Raw genomic sequence first — 15,538 nt, 5'->3', positions numbered from 1 at the left:
GTGCAAGAACACAAAAATCCAGAATCTTTACAGGGGGCTTTTATGTATTTGTTCAGGGAATAATGCTAATAGGACATAAATTTAGTAACTTTAATTTTAATCACTGTCTCTTCAGCAAGCTTAATTTTGCTGTTTTTAAGCTAACTTTAAGATCTATATTAGGGCAATCTTAATAATAAGATTATATAATAATCTTATTATTAATCAGTATATTTTTGGCATCAAAAAAAATTTTTTTTAAGTAAGAATTAGTGCTCTTGTCCTTAAACTCACAATCCCCCTGCCTTAACCTCCTCAGTGGTTGGGACTATTCATGATGTTTTCTTTCTTTCTTTTAAAAGCACTGGATCTTTAATAAATTAGCTTTATTTCTAATCAATCACATTTTGGTTTTATTTCTGATGAATCGGTATAATTGTCAGTACCAATATCTGACTATTTGCCAGGCACAGTAATCTCAGTGACTTGGGAGACTGAGGCAGAGGGACTGCAAGTTTAAAGCTAGCTTCAGCAACTTAGTGTGAGGTCTTAAGTAACTTATTTGAGACTCTGTCTCAAAATAAAAAAATAAAATAAAAGGACTGAGGGTGTGGCTCAGTGATTAAGTGATCCTGGGCTCAATCCCTGGTACAATATCCTTATACATACGGATATTCAAATTATAACAAATATTATATTATCCCATTTATAAAATGAAATTTTGAGGGAGCAGTGGAGATATTGGATATTTTTCTCTTTTGAGAAAGTGCTTTTTAATTTTTCTTTAAGCTTTAGTGTGTTTTCATTTTATTTTGGTATGCATTTTAGTTTTGAACTGCATAATACAGTTTGAGAGTTGAAATAAAAGAAGCAAACATAGGCTTCCATTTCCAGTTTGGCAGGTTGTTATGTAACGTAATAATGTTTTATAGATGTATTTTTACAATCTTTCATCTGTTTCCTTATCTTCATTTTATCTGTAAAATGAGGTTAGAAAACATGCTTCATTTGCTGTAGAAATGTTGTAATTAAGTAAATGACAGTTTACTGTAGTGTTTTCCTAGTTTGGAAGGTGACCCTTGAATTTAAAAGTAAAACTTTAATTCACAATGAATTTTGTGGTAATAATGTTCCTATATTTGTCACACTCGACACTTTTTAAATCTGTTTAGGCCCAAAAGAACACTGAAGAGGGAGAAACGTTTTCATCTGCCCAAGCCAATTTAAGTAAACCAGAAAAACATAAATATCCTCATAAAGGTAATACTAGCAGAAGAAAGTAAGAATGCTTATCTTTGTAGAAGAGAATTCTTAGAATTCTCTTAAACATTTTGATAATTGTATTAGATAGACATTATTTCATGAAACTATTACAGATGCTCCTGGACTTATGGTGGGGTTACATCCCAATTAACAGAGTTGAAAATATCATAACTTGAAAATGCATTTAATACACCCCTTTTCCAAAAGTATAGCTCAGCAACACAGTACACTGTACTTTATAGCTGCTTCCTCTTGAGGAAGTATCTTATTGCATATTTCTAACTCAGGGAAAGCTCAAAATTCAAAATTTCAGGTACATTTTCTACTTAATGCATATTGCTTTTGCACAGAGTAAAGCTGAAAAATCAGTTGAACCATCATAGGTCAGGGATCATCTGTATTTTGAGAGCTCTTTGGATACTAGCTGGTGGAGTATGCCTATCTGCTCTAAGACTGTTATGATAAATGTGTTATGGCTCTTGGCTTCCTGTTAATTTCCAATATATTACATGTGGACTTCAGTATATGAAAACAACTAAATGCTTTGAGCTTTTCATGTTATAGTTTTAGAGTTGACTTACAGTTGTCCAGGTCATCTGAAGGTCTTCTACTGATTGTTTTGGGGTTTATTCTTTAATGGCCTTGATATCAAACCAACTGCTAGTGTAATCATCTTTCTTTATTAGTGGAGGATTGGTTTCAGGACCCCTGAGGATACCAAAATCGTTGGATGCTGAAGTTCCTTATATATAATAGAATAGAATTTGCATATAACTTATGTACAGCCTCCTGTATACTTTAAATAATCTCTAGATTACTTAAAATACTTAACACAAGGGGAATGCTACATAATTATATAGTGTTTAGAGAATAATTACAAGACAATATCTGTACATTCTATACAGACAATTTTTTTTAAATGCTTTTCTTAGTGTATTATAGTTATACATAATAGTTGGGTTCATTTTGATATAATCATACATTGCATGTAATTTAATTTGCTCCATTTCAGTCCCTTGGGCCACCTCTTGCCTCCTCCTTTCCGCCATTTTCCTCCTCTAGTCTATTGGTCTTCCTCTTATTTATTTATCTATTATTTTTAATTGGTGTTTCATAGATATTCATAAAGGTGGAATTCACTGTGGTATATTTATACATGCATATATCATAATATTGACACAATTTTTAAATGTTTTATATTTATTAAACAGGTCTAGTCCATCTGTGTTATTGACACAGTTTTTTTAAAAAATATCTTTATTTAATTTATTTAATGTGGTGCTGAGGATCGAACCCAGTGTCTCATGCATCCAAGGCAAGCGCTCTACCATGAGCTACAATCACCTGACACAGTTTTAGAAAATATTTTTGATTCATGATTGGTTGAATGTATGAATGTGGGACCCCCAGATGTGGAGGATTTACTGCATAGATGATCTTAATCCTATGAGTAAATCTGTTTATGAAGTATCTTTTGGTCTTCACACCTCCGAATTTTGAGCTTGCCAACCATAGAATTTTTATGTGGCATATTTTAGTCAGTAAGTTTCTCTGTGTAAATTTCAGAGCACATTTGTTGTGTGATGTTGTTTACAGTATTATAGCCAGAAATGAGTAGTTTGTATTTAAAATGACAGACAAATCTCTTAATTTGAACTGGTTATTTAAAGAAGCAATATGTAAATGTTTAATTTTTAAAAATAGATATGCCATATATGCTAAGAAATGAAAATATTAATGTTTTGAAATTACTGTGTTATACTATGTACTACTAAGATCATTCAATTGAAAAGAAAAAACAAATGAACAAATGGAATGTTGATATTGGGTGTTGTTTTCCAAAAAGAATAATCATAATCTTTTCTTCCTAGTAAAAACAGAACAATTTTCAAATGCAAGAAAGAGCTATAGTCCTAATAAGCCAACTAAGTGTGAAAACTCAAAAGAATCTCAGCAACATTCCAAGTCATCAGGAGAATCCTCTTCTCCAAAGGCCAGTTCTAAGTTGGCCCTTATGAAAGCAAAAGAAGAGAATTCCTATAAAGAAACAGAGCCTGTGGCCTCAAAAAGAAAAGACAGTGCCAATGAGTTGAAAGGAGAGAAGAAAACTCCTAAGAAAACCAAAAGTTCTCCAGCTAAAAAAGAGGTATGAATTTTCTGAACAGTATGTATCTCGGCTAGCTGGATTCAGTGGTGCATGCCTGTAATCCCAGCAATTTGGGAAGATGTAGCAGGAGGATCACAAGTTCGAGGGCAGCCTTAGCAATTTAGTGAGACCCTAATCAACTTAGCGAGACCCTCTCTCAAAATAAAAATAAAAGGCCTGAGTAATATAGCTCAGTGATAAAGTGCCTCTGGGTTAAATCCCCAGTACCAAACAAAGTTTATTTTGGGGCTTTGTGTTGATCTGAGTTTGATTGCTTTCAGATTTTATTTTCAACTTCCAATCATTACAGATCTTTTAAGATACTATTTAAGGGTGGTGATGGGTGTAACTCAGTGGTAGAGTGCATGTGTAGCATGTGCCAGGCCCTGAGTCTGATCTCCGGAAGGTACTATTTTATTTTAAACTATTACATAATTATAGTTAAGTTAGCCAGTATTTATTGTTAATATGTATCAGATATTTTGCTAATATGTTATATATGGTATCTCATAATATTTACAATAACCCTGTGAAATATTTTCTTTTATTATTCAAGTTGTAAAGGTGAGGAAATGGCTGAAAGAATTTAAGTAACTTTTATAAGATTAACCACATAGTTAAGTGGCAGAGAACTCAAGACAAAAATAGCAGTGCAACATAGTGGCTCCAAACATAGGCTCTGGAGCAAGTTTCCAATCCCAGCCCTACCGCTGAGCAGATTTGTGACCTTGATCTGGTTGAAAAAAAAAGTAATAATATACTTTTACTTCTATACTTCAAGATAATAATAGTACCCAATGACTAAATCTGTAAAACCACTTAGACCGTTCCTGGGATATAGTAAGTGCTGTGTAAGTTGTAGCTAGTATAATTATAAGAATTTTTGTTTGTATTTGTCCTGAAGTTATTCCTTTTTTGTTCTCATATGATAGTGTTGAAGTACTGAAATCATTTCCAAAGGAAAAATGGTAAAATAATGAATGCTTTTCAAAAGTTTTTCATATGTATATGGGAAACTAATGTTTTTTTTGAATCTCCAATTTGGAACACTTTAGATTCATAATGAGAAACCATTGTTCCTTCATGCTAGGCACTTATCATTAAAAGCAGAATACTGTCTATTTTAACTGCTCATCATCATTGCTTTTTAGTGCAAAACCATGAAATGGTGATGATTTTGAAATGCTTTTGTTTGTGGGTAGTGCTCATAAATACGCTTAAAGGAGCAATTAACTTTTTGGTCTCAGATTTTTCTTCACTAAATACTTATCCGATAGATGAATGTTTTTCTTCAGGCACACTAAACATGTTCAGTTTACAGTGGATGTGTATTTTTATGAAATAAAAGGAAATTTTTAATGATATTATTACTTTTTTTTTTAACTGTTACTCTTTATGATAGTTTTCAAAGTTAGAACTCAGAACTTTTACTTGGTAGTTTTGAGAACATCAATGTTTAGTAAATTCAGTTGATCTCAAATAAATCTAACTTTGTAAATGGGTATGCTTCAAAGTTATTTTATAAGTTGTTTATATTTCAGATTTTTTCCCCAGTGAATTAATATTATAAATGAATAACATTCCCATGTTGGTATGCATTGGACTCCCTTGTAAAGCTTGTTAAAAATATGGTTTCCAGGGCATGTGGTGTGGGCAGCTATAGTTTAATAACCAATGTGTGGAGCCATTGTTAAAAAGTAGGGTTAGATTCTATACTGGCTTATTTAACTCATAACCAAATGAGCTTAACTATTTTATTAGTTATATCACTTATTTATATAGAAATATTTTTTCTATTCTCAAAGGGATTTTGGATTGCTTATAAGTTAAAAATAATGTAAAATAGGAAGTAAAAAAATCAATAAAGACCGTCTAGTAAGTGGTTCTTAAATCAGAACCTAGGACCCTCCCCTCCCCTCAGGTATACCTATCCTAGCCATTCCCTAGGATATTCTGAGCTATAATAAAATGGTAAGAGCTCTTGAGAGAGCTAGATAGGAGAGGTTAAACACAGAAGGGATAATGGTGGCACACAGAATTTGAGTGTTCTTTGAATTATCCCAAAGGCCATAGGTAAACACGATATCTTCTTGGGTTAACAGATTTAATTGTAAAAGAATTTATCTTTCTGTAAATAATCATGGATTTAACATGGAATAGAATTTAAAATCCACATGAATTTCTAAAATAAAATAGTTTCCATTTCCTTACTTAGAACTGGCAACTTGGCTTATGCCCTGGATCTGCCCTGAGGTATGTGCCTTTAGAGAGAGTAGACTGTTTTGAGAAGGGCCGATGCAGGGGTTTGTAAGTCAGGCATCCTGGAGTACTTACGTAACTCAAATTGTTATTTTCAGGATAAAACACAGAAGTGTCCTTAAAGTTTATTTCTAGGTATGTATTTTTAATTTTATATGAATTTTGCATGACTTTATTCAGTTTCCTTTTCTGCTTCCCAAAGTCTGTAAGTCCAGAAGATTCTGAAAAGAAACGAACTAATTATCAAGCTTATCGAAGCTACTTAAATCGAGAAGGTCCCAAAGCTCTGGGCTCCAAAGAAATACCAAAGGTAAGAATATTGAGCGAATATGCCACCTCTGCCTTGTGGGTCCATGTGTGCATTCAGTATGCTTACAGTAGCAGAGTAATAATGAAAAATTAACAATAGAAAACTAAGCCACCAACTTTATGAATTAGTGATGTTTTTTCACATTATGAATCTCTGCCTGATACTTAAATTTCCTTTAAATAACAAGTAGCCTGAGAAGGGCTAGACTCTGAGAATACACTGGTGAGAAGACAAATGCCTTTGCCTTCATGCACTTATAGTTTAAGGAGAAAGATTAAATAGATTATTATTTATTTGTAATTATATGGCCATGATGGAAAAATCCAGGGTTCTCTTAATATAATAGAAGAAGTAGGGCCTGGGTGGGACATGAAGAATACATGGCATTTAAACATGGGAACTTTAAGAATGAAGGGGATTCACAGGTGTCACAGGGTTGTGATGGCATAGTGATCTGGTCAGAGGGGCCAGCATGTGTGATGTGCTTGAAGGAGAAGGATCTTGCATGGCACGTTTGAACAAGCAAAAGAAAACTGATACTGTTATAGCAAAGTGACCAAGGAATGAGAGGGACTATATCTTTGGGGGCACCATGTTTCAGGCTTCTATGTAAGAAAAAGAGTTGTAAGTGGGGACTGACTTGACCAGATTGCATATGTTAAATAGCACTGTGGCTGCTGAGTCTGGGGTGCTGTGGCAAGGCAGGAATAGAAAGGGGAAGATCAGTTAGGAGCTGTGGTAGGAAATGATAGGCCTGTCTGAGGGAGCAGTGAAGGTAGACCTGAAGTGGTTTCAAGGGAAGAGGTAAATCTGCAGGACTTGGTGGTAATTGGAAGAGGGAACTGAGGAAGAGTGAGTATAAGGATGGTCTCCTGGTTATGAGCAACTTGGTGAACACTGGTGCTACTGGAGCAGAGACAGTTTAGAAAGATGCGGATGAGTTCATTGCTGGTCATGCTGTTTTCAGTGTTTGTGCAGAGATGCGGAATAGGCAAATATGTATGTAGTAATGGAGCTCAGAAGTCAAGACTGGACGTAAACTTGGGCATTATTCACTTAGGTAATATTTGAAGGGATTAATATTATCTGAGAGTTGAACTGAACGGGAGGAGAAGGGGGCCTTGTCCCCAGTATTTTTGTGAAGTAGAGGGGGGTGAATGAAAATCAAAAGGAGACGAAAAAGAAACAACCACTAACATAAGAGAGAAGCCTCTCAAGGGTGGTATCACAGAAGCAAAGGCAAGAGAGTACTTTTAAAATGATAAGAGTGGCTATTAAATATGTCATGTTAAGATTCTAAGAAAAATGAGACGGGAATTTGTCATTTCACCTAGTGACATGAACAGTGGTCCCTGGTGACCCTAGCTGGAGCAGCTTCATTGGATTGATAGAGGCAGTGCCTGATGAAAGTGGCCTGAGGAATGAGTGTGGGAGACAAAATGGAGACAGCACATGTAGCTTTGTATACATAATGACAAATGGAGATTAGTAGTTCCCCTAATAAAGAGGGGCTGAGGATGGTGCAGCTGTGGGATGGCAAGGGGAAAGGGGTGAACCTGGAGGGGCTTGTGGATTGTATAGGAAGCTTTAGAAAGATGTTAGTCTAGTGCCCAGGTATGTCACTGAAAGACTAAATAAGCCACTAATTGAGAGGACTTTAGGCAAACTGGTGTCCTTAGACGACAGTTGGGTTTCAGTGATGGAAAGACTGTGGAGGGAATGTTGGAAAAGAGATTGAGAAGAGGTTTGCTGCTCCTGAAGTAAGGCCTACAGAGGAGTCCTAGAATGGAAGGGCTGGGTAAGGAGGCTGGAAGTGCTGAGGTTGGATAAGCAAAGAGACATTCAGAATCATTGTGGGGGATTGCTTAGGAAATAGCATATGATTGGGGTTTGAGTTATAGGGGCTTCCATGTGGTCTGTTCCAGGGTTATTTTGAATCTGTCAAGAAGGAAGTACCTGTAGTATTGCATTGGCTCATTTCAATCCTAGAATTGTGGGCCTTGAAGGGACCTTGAGATTTTATTAGTCAAACTTTTTCTTTCCAGCCAAATTCATAGCTATTTCTTTTTTGTCTTCTAAGAAATAATCTTCACCTAGATGGGAAGGATTGATCTTGTGGTAGGGTAGTCTTTGAATTTTGTGTAGCTGCTTTTCAAGCCTGTTTTAAGTTTGTGTTGATCTCAGTTCTTTACTCAAAGAGTAATAGTAGCCTGGCATGTTGGCACACGCCTGTAATCCCCATGGCTTGGGATGCTGAGGCAGGAGGATCACAAGTACAGAGCCAGCCTCAGCAACTTAGCAAGGCTGTAAACAATTTAGTGAGACCTTGTCTTGAAATACAAAATAAAAAAAGCGGGTGGGGATGTGGCTCAGTGATTAAGCACCCCTGGGTTCAATCCATGGTTAATAACAAAAAGATAAAACAGAGTAATAGTAATTTGGCGTGTCATGTATGATTTTCATTTTGCTTGGTTGTGTAATTTCATTAATCTATTGTTAAAATAACAGTCTATAACATATATAGACTTATATAGTTGCAAATATGATTATGTCTTCTCCATCCAGCTTCCTTTGGCCAAAATGCCTTAGATTATCAGTTATCTTTCCAATCAAGGAATAATATGATCTTGCCTTTAAGTTCCTGCCAATTGTTGGATTTACTGTCCTAGCATAGTCAGCAGAGAGAAGGGGAGGTTCCAACCTCATAAGATTTTCATAATTAACTTTCCCTTTTTAACAATAGCAAGAGTTTCTGTGGGTGGATTGCATTTGGCTGTTTGAAGTTATGCAAGTTGATTAACTAATTGAAATATAAAAGAACAAAATGGAAAATTGCATGAATGGGTAATTTTAATGAGTTTTGCTAAGAGAATTGTTTTTCTTGGAGCTCATTTAAAAAAAATTGAAAAATGTTAGCTACATAAGAATTTCTCAGGATTTAGTTTCAGGTTCTGCTTATTTGCTGTAAATTTCCAGCCAATTTTTCATGCCAAGGTTACTTATGATGTCAAATGAGAAAAATCAGCTTGCTGCATTTTTGATGCCAAATATTTCTTTGGAAAGCTACCATGTAATTTCTTCTCTGTGTGAACATTTTTGGTTTTTAGGGAGCTGAAAATTGCTTGGAAGGCCTTATATTTGTGATCACAGGAGTGCTGGAGTCCATTGAACGAGATGAAGCCAAGTCTTTAATTGAACGTTATGGGGGAAAAGTAACAGGAAATGTCAGCAAGAAAACCAACTACCTTGTCATGGGTCGTGATAGTGGACAGTCCAAGAGTGATAAGGTGGGTCCTGCTGTGCCCCCGCAGTGTGGGAGCCTGCTTCCTTGGCATGCTCTTGGTGTGACTGTGTGTAGTAAGTAAGCCTTTATATAGAGAGTTAAATGAGGGAAAATAAAGGAAAAGTAATTTCATTCGTTATTTCTTCTCTGTATAAGTGCTGTTGGCTTTGATTGAAGGTATAGTTCCTGTTTATTTGACTTCCTTAGTGTCTTCTAGTTAATAATAGTTTTTTTTTTTTTTAAGATAGAGAAACAAATGCAGTTTTCTTTTTTCTCTAGCTCTAAGTTTTCCTGTATATGTCGTGATATACTCCATCCTATTTTTTTTTTTTTTTTTTTTTTTTTTTTACTGGAATCTCTAAGGGAAGCTTGAGGTCTGTTAGGTTGGATTGTGTTTAGCTCCAAGTAAAAGAGTATCCAACTCAACTTGTGATTCAAACAAACTGCTGCTTATTTTCCTCACCTGACAATAATCTCAGAGGTCAGCCAATGGCTCAGCAGCTGGGCAGTGTAGCCAGGGTAGTGCCACCTTCCATTGCCATCTTCCTTTAGTCCTCATGCCTGTCGCCTTGTGATTGCAAGGTAGCTGCATTCAAGGCAGGACAAAGGACACAGGGGCAAGATGTCATAATAGCTGTGAGTGGCCTGACAGGCATCTTCCCAGAAACATCTCCTGTAGAGTTCCACCCAAGCGTCATTGGCAAGAGCTGGCACATGGACATTCAGAGCTCTAATGGAGGTTGGGGAGGAGCAGGAATTCTCTGATTGCCTTAGACCAGAACATAGGAGAGGGTGTGAAGAACTGGACCTAGATCCTGGTGGCTTTGCCCTTTTCTGGGAGGAAAGATAAAGCAGTTCACAAAAGTAGTAATGTTAGCTGGGTGTGGTGGTGCACACCTGTAAACCCAGCAATTTGGGAGGCTGAGGCAGGAGGATTCCAAGTTCTAAACCAGCCTTAGCAATTTAGTGAGAACCTGTCTTTCCCCCACACACAAAAAAATAAATAATAATGTGATACTTCAGCTGTTAGCATATCACTCTTAGGGAGTTTATCTATCATTTTCTACCCCCATCCCCCTTCTTTCTTTTGGTACTGGGGATTGAATCCAGGGATGCTTAACCAATGAACCACATCCCCAGCTCTTTTTTTTTTTTTTAAACTTTGTTTATTTAATTCATTTACGTGGTACTGAGAATCGAACCCAGTGCCTTACACATGCTAGGCAAGCATTCTACCACTGAGCCACAACCCCAGTGCCCCCAGCTCTTTTTTAATGTTTTATTAGAGAGTTGCTAAGTACTTCACTAAATTCCTGAGACTGGCTTTGAACTCATGATCTTCCTGCTTCAGCCTCCAGGAGCTGTTGGGATTATAGCCATGAGCCACCATGCTTGATATTTTCTTTCTTTCTTTTTAATAGTGCTTTTTCAGTGAATGTTTTTGCTTCTTAAAAATTCCATTGTTGCTGGGTGCAGTGGCACATACCTGTAATCTCAATGGCGAAGGAGGATCACAAGTTTGAGGCCAGCCTTAACAATTTAGCGCATGACCTTAAGCAACTTAATGAGACCCTGCCTCAAAATAAAAATTAAAAAAGAATTGGGGGTGTAACTTAGTACTCCTGGTTTAACCCCTAGTACCACCCCCTGAAAAAAAATTTAATGTTACCTAATTTAAAAATAGGCCCTGGAATCTTTTTTTTTTTTTTTTTTTTTTCCCTCTTATAAAAATGAATGGTTAGGGTGCAGTTTTGATGATTCTCATTTTTTTAAAAAAAATTTTATTCTAATTTGTTATATATGACAGCAGAATGTATTACAATTCATATTATAATAGAGCACAATTTTTCATCTCTGGTTGTATACAGAGTATATTCACACCATTCATGGCTTCATACGTGTACTTAGGGTAATGATGTCCATCTCATTCCACTGTCTTTTCTACCCCCTTGCCCCCTCCCTTCACCTCCCACCAGTCTTATCTAGAGTTTGTCTAATCCTCCTATGCTCCTCCTCCCAACCCCACTATGAATCAGCCTCCTTATATCAGAGAAAACATTTGGCATTTGGTTTTTTGGGATTGGCTAACTTCACTTAGCAGTGATGATTTTCTTTTCTTCTAATTTTTTTTAGTTGTCAGTGGACCTTTATTTTATTTATTGATCCATGTTGCTGAGAATCAAACCCAATGCCTCATACATGCTAGGCAAGCGCTCTGCCACTGAACTACAACCCCGGCCCCTGATGATTCTCATTTTTAATCAACAGGCAGCAGCCTTGGGGACAAAAATTATTGATGAAGATGGACTGTTGAATTTGATTCGAACTATGCCAGGCAAGAAGTCTAAATATGAAATAGCAGTTGAAGCTGAGGTTTGTATAAATGAACTTGATTTATTTAAGTCAGAACGTAGAAACATTTCCTATTTTATGCAGACATATCTTATGTGGATACAGGTTCATTGGCTAGAAGATTAACTGTTTTACCACAAATGAACTTAACCTTATTTCCTTTTGACTTGGAGGACTCTCTTCAGGATGTCTTCTATGGTCTTTTTCCTTGGCTTTCTCAAAAGAATATGTAGAGAAAGAGAGGCAGAGAGAGGGCAGTGTATTACACGTATTGACTTGTTAAACTTTCCTCGTATCTCACATTCTTGTGTTGACTTTACAGCAGAAATTACTGTTTGGGAGTTCTTTAAAGGATATGTTCTGGGCATTAGCATGATTAGTGCTTAGTTTGAACTATTAGGGCTTTTTCTGTTGAGACAGAAACTCAGCTTGTCTTGGTTTCAGCAAAAAAAAAAAAAAAAAATGTAGTCAATTAAGCTAAACTAAGAGCTGAGTGGGTGTTGAGTAGGAACTCAGGGTCCAGCGCTTTCAGAACCCTTTGATTTTCTGTCTCTGCTTCTTTTAGTATTACCCTCATTCATTCCAACATTATATAGCTGCTTTTCTCAAAGCAGGACACAGGAGTTCTAGCTTCCTGAGATTAACAACTCCAGCACTGTCACCAATGTAGCAAGATGATCCACCCAGTTGATGACAGTTAGAAAAATCTGAGGGGATGATTTGTATTGTGTAACTGTAGTAAAGTTGTTAAAAACAGGAAGTTAACATTGTTTTGGAGAATCTTTCCGTTTTGGTTTCTTTGATGTTTTCCGTTAATTAGATTGAGTTTAATTGTTTTGGCAGGAGTTTCCCAGGAGTTGTATGATATGTCCATGTTTCCTAGTGCATGACATGTATGTAATGCAGGCATGACTTGTTCAGTTAGTTGGTTGACATGGTGCCTTCCTGGTTCTGCACTAGTAGAAAAACTGTTTTCCCCTCTGTAATTGATAACTATCTGAGGTAGATACTTGAAGATGATGCTAAATGTTCTATTTCTCCTTAAATATTTGTCCGTGAGTTTTAGCAGCCATTGATGAAGACACTTAACTATTTTAGAAATTATGATATTATGAACATACCATAATTCACCCTTTTAAAGTGTGTAAGTCAAGTGTTTTTAGTATAGTCACACAAGTGTGCAAACTTCACCACTGCCTATTCTAGAACATTGTCATTACTCCAAAATGAGATCTGAAACTCAGTTGCAGTCACTCATCATACCCACCACTGCAGTTACTAATCCACTTTCTGTCTCTGTGGACTTGCCTGTTCTGGACATTTCATGTAAACGGAATCATACAACATGTTGACCTTTTACTTAGCATAATGGTTTCAACGTTCACCTATGTTGTAGCATATATTAGTACTTTACTCCTTTTTATGGGTGAACAATGTTCTACTGTGTGGATATGGATTACATTTGTTTAATTGGTTATTAGTTGATGGACATTTGAGTTGTTTCCATTTTTTGACTATATTATATACGTCATTTAATATAATGTTGCTGTAAACATTTAAGTACAAATTTTTGTGGAGCATTAGCTTTTAACTAGTCAGGAAACTTTAAAAACAAAAATCTTTTAAATCATTACTCTTTTTTCAAAGTGAAATTGGGTGGAGTTCTTATTACTTAACAGCATGTTCTTACTTTTAGTATGTTTGTTGTTAATTTAAAAAAATATTTTTAGTTGTAGATGGGCACGGCACCTTTGTTTTATTTACATATTTTTATGTGGTGCTGAGGATTGAATCCAGTGCTTTACACGTGCTGGGCAAGCACTCTACCACTGAGTCACGATCCCAGCCCTGTTGTTAATTTTTATAAAGTTTGAAAAGTGGTGAATTCCACAAACCACAGGGTCCATCATTAAAAGACCAACCCAGATTGAGTAACTCAATGATCAAGTAACCTGGGTATCTCAGGTTGCTCTTGAGTACATTTTGTAGCATTGAAATTTTCTGTGTCTCATCAGGTTTCTTTTTCTCTAATTTTTCTGCTTTTTTAAGATGAAGAAAGAAAAATCCAAATTGGAGAGAACACCCCAAAAAAATAATCAAGGAAAAAGAAAAAGTAGTCCAACCAAGAAGGAATCAGAATCTAAAAGGAACAAGCTAACTCCTAAAAGGGACAGTTCTGTAAAGGCAATAAAAAAGGAGACACAGGAAACAAACGTGCCTCTGAAAGGCCTGGACTTTAAGGAGCAGGTGGCCCAGGACACACAGGGTGACAGTAAGGCTAGGGATTTGGCTGACAGCGGTGAAAGCAAAGTGGAAAATTTGCTCTGGGTCGATAAATACAAGCCAACTTCACTCAAGACTATAATTGGACAGCAAGGTGACCAGAGTTGTGCCAATAAACTGCTACGCTGGCTCCGAAACTGGCACAAGAGTTCTCCTGAAGAGAAGAAACATGGTGATTTCACAACTTCACTCATTTTGTGTGTCTGTCAGCATGTAATTGCTCAGTTGCACACATATGCAAAAGGTTAATGGTTGGTTCATTCATCTGTCAGCAAGCTCTTATTGAGTCTTGCTCTGAGCCTAGGTGCTCTACTAGACCCTTGTGGTGCTGTTGTGAATAAAGCCCCTCAGGAGCTCACAGGTGGTAGGGGAGACATATGAACCAGCCATTAAAATGCATTGTGCCAAGTACTGTTAGAGGGGTAAGTATAGGGTGCTTCTGGGGTGGAAGTGTGGGGTCAGGGATGAAGATGTATGCTCCCATCCTGCAGGAATGGATGGTTATGCTAAGGCTTGGAATCCAAGTAGGAGATAGCCAGGTAAAGGGATGGGTGGATTTGGGGTAGGAAAGAGAGAAGAGTGCCCAGAGCCGTAGGGTGAAAGGTGTGAATAAGTGGCTGAGGCATGCACACAGAGTAGGCATCCTAAAATCCCAGCAGTGTGTGACTTGCTTTTGGTAAGCTTGATAGACGCGTACTTCAGTAGTTTCTATCCTTGTTTACCATGTAATCGTCATGAAAATTGAAAAGTCAAAATATATGTTTAATGTCTAAAGTATTTTTGGAACTGAGGTTTCAGATCATGATATTGGTAGTGTTTTCTTAAGTTTCAGCCATAGCCCTAGAAGATAGTTTGTGAAAAATAAGAAGACAAACTTTAGGAGCAGTATAGCAAATCCCCAAAGTGGTAACTGAGTAATTAATATCTGCATGGCTGCCTGACATTGCAAGCAATGCCAGTTTACTTTATTCATAACTGTTAAACTATGTCATTAGAATTATATTATTTAAGATTTAGTTAAATTTTTATTTTCTCTTCCTGAAACTGTATAAAACCTACCTTAAAAGGGGAACAAGTATTTTGTATGCCTGGAGAAGACTTTAAGACTACAAATGAACTGTAATCTCTTTTTCTGTGTCCATGGATAGCAGGTGCAATAATTTTCTGTTATTGAGTATCCATTGGGTCTCTGTATGTTCCAGCACCCATGTAGTAAGGGTAGGAAGGAAGTTCTAGCTTTGAGCTGTGCAAGATAGTTGTAGACCTGACATCTTTAACTTGTTATTTCTCCTTGTGCTCCTATAACTGATTCTGGTTGTTAGCATTTATTGAGGCAGACCTGAGTCTGTGCTTAGCACTTTGATCCTTACACCACAGTATCAGCTACTTCACTGTTATTAATCTTGATTTTACAAAGCAGAAGACAGACATGGAGGGGTTCAGTCTTGACTCAAGTTCTCCCAGCTAGAGATGGGTGGAATCAGACCTGTGCTTTTGTAGAAAAGGAAACCTATAAAACTATTGTTTCATATAGTTTGAAAGCAAATTAGTTTTGTTTTACAAATTTAGAACTAACCTGGATGAATGCTTTCTGCAGATAGTTCACACATAACCTATTCCTGCCATTCCTGAATCTCTGTTGGGTGGCCCAGGTAACACTCTG

General features: G+C 36.7%; 1 protein-coding gene across 3 annotated transcripts in view; it reads left to right on the top strand.

The window, feature by feature from the left end:
- The window catches only part of Rfc1 (replication factor C subunit 1), a 108,072-nt gene that overhangs the window by 39,508 nt on the left and 53,026 nt on the right, over positions 1–15,538 (top strand). For all 3 annotated transcript variants that reach the window (XR_013092144.2, XR_013092143.2, XM_076864456.2), the window contains exons 8-13: positions 1,152–1,239; positions 3,114–3,388; positions 5,850–5,957; positions 9,065–9,244; positions 11,509–11,613; positions 13,642–14,047. Coding sequence is in view for 1 of the 3 variants with exons in the window: in XM_076864456.2 (XP_076720571.2) it covers positions 1,152–1,239; positions 3,114–3,388; positions 5,850–5,957; positions 9,065–9,244; positions 11,509–11,613; positions 13,642–14,047 (1,162 nt within the window). In the remaining 2 variants the exon portion in view is untranslated. The remainder of the gene's footprint in view (positions 1–1,151; positions 1,240–3,113; positions 3,389–5,849; positions 5,958–9,064; positions 9,245–11,508; positions 11,614–13,641; positions 14,048–15,538) is intronic.

Source organism: Callospermophilus lateralis, chromosome 8, assembly GCF_048772815.1.
Source record: "Callospermophilus lateralis isolate mCalLat2 chromosome 8, mCalLat2.hap1, whole genome shotgun sequence".
Taxonomy (NCBI): Eukaryota; Metazoa; Chordata; class Mammalia; order Rodentia; family Sciuridae; genus Callospermophilus; species Callospermophilus lateralis.
Note: the sequence above shows the minus strand (reverse complement) of the source record. Positions and strands in the feature narration are given on the sequence as shown.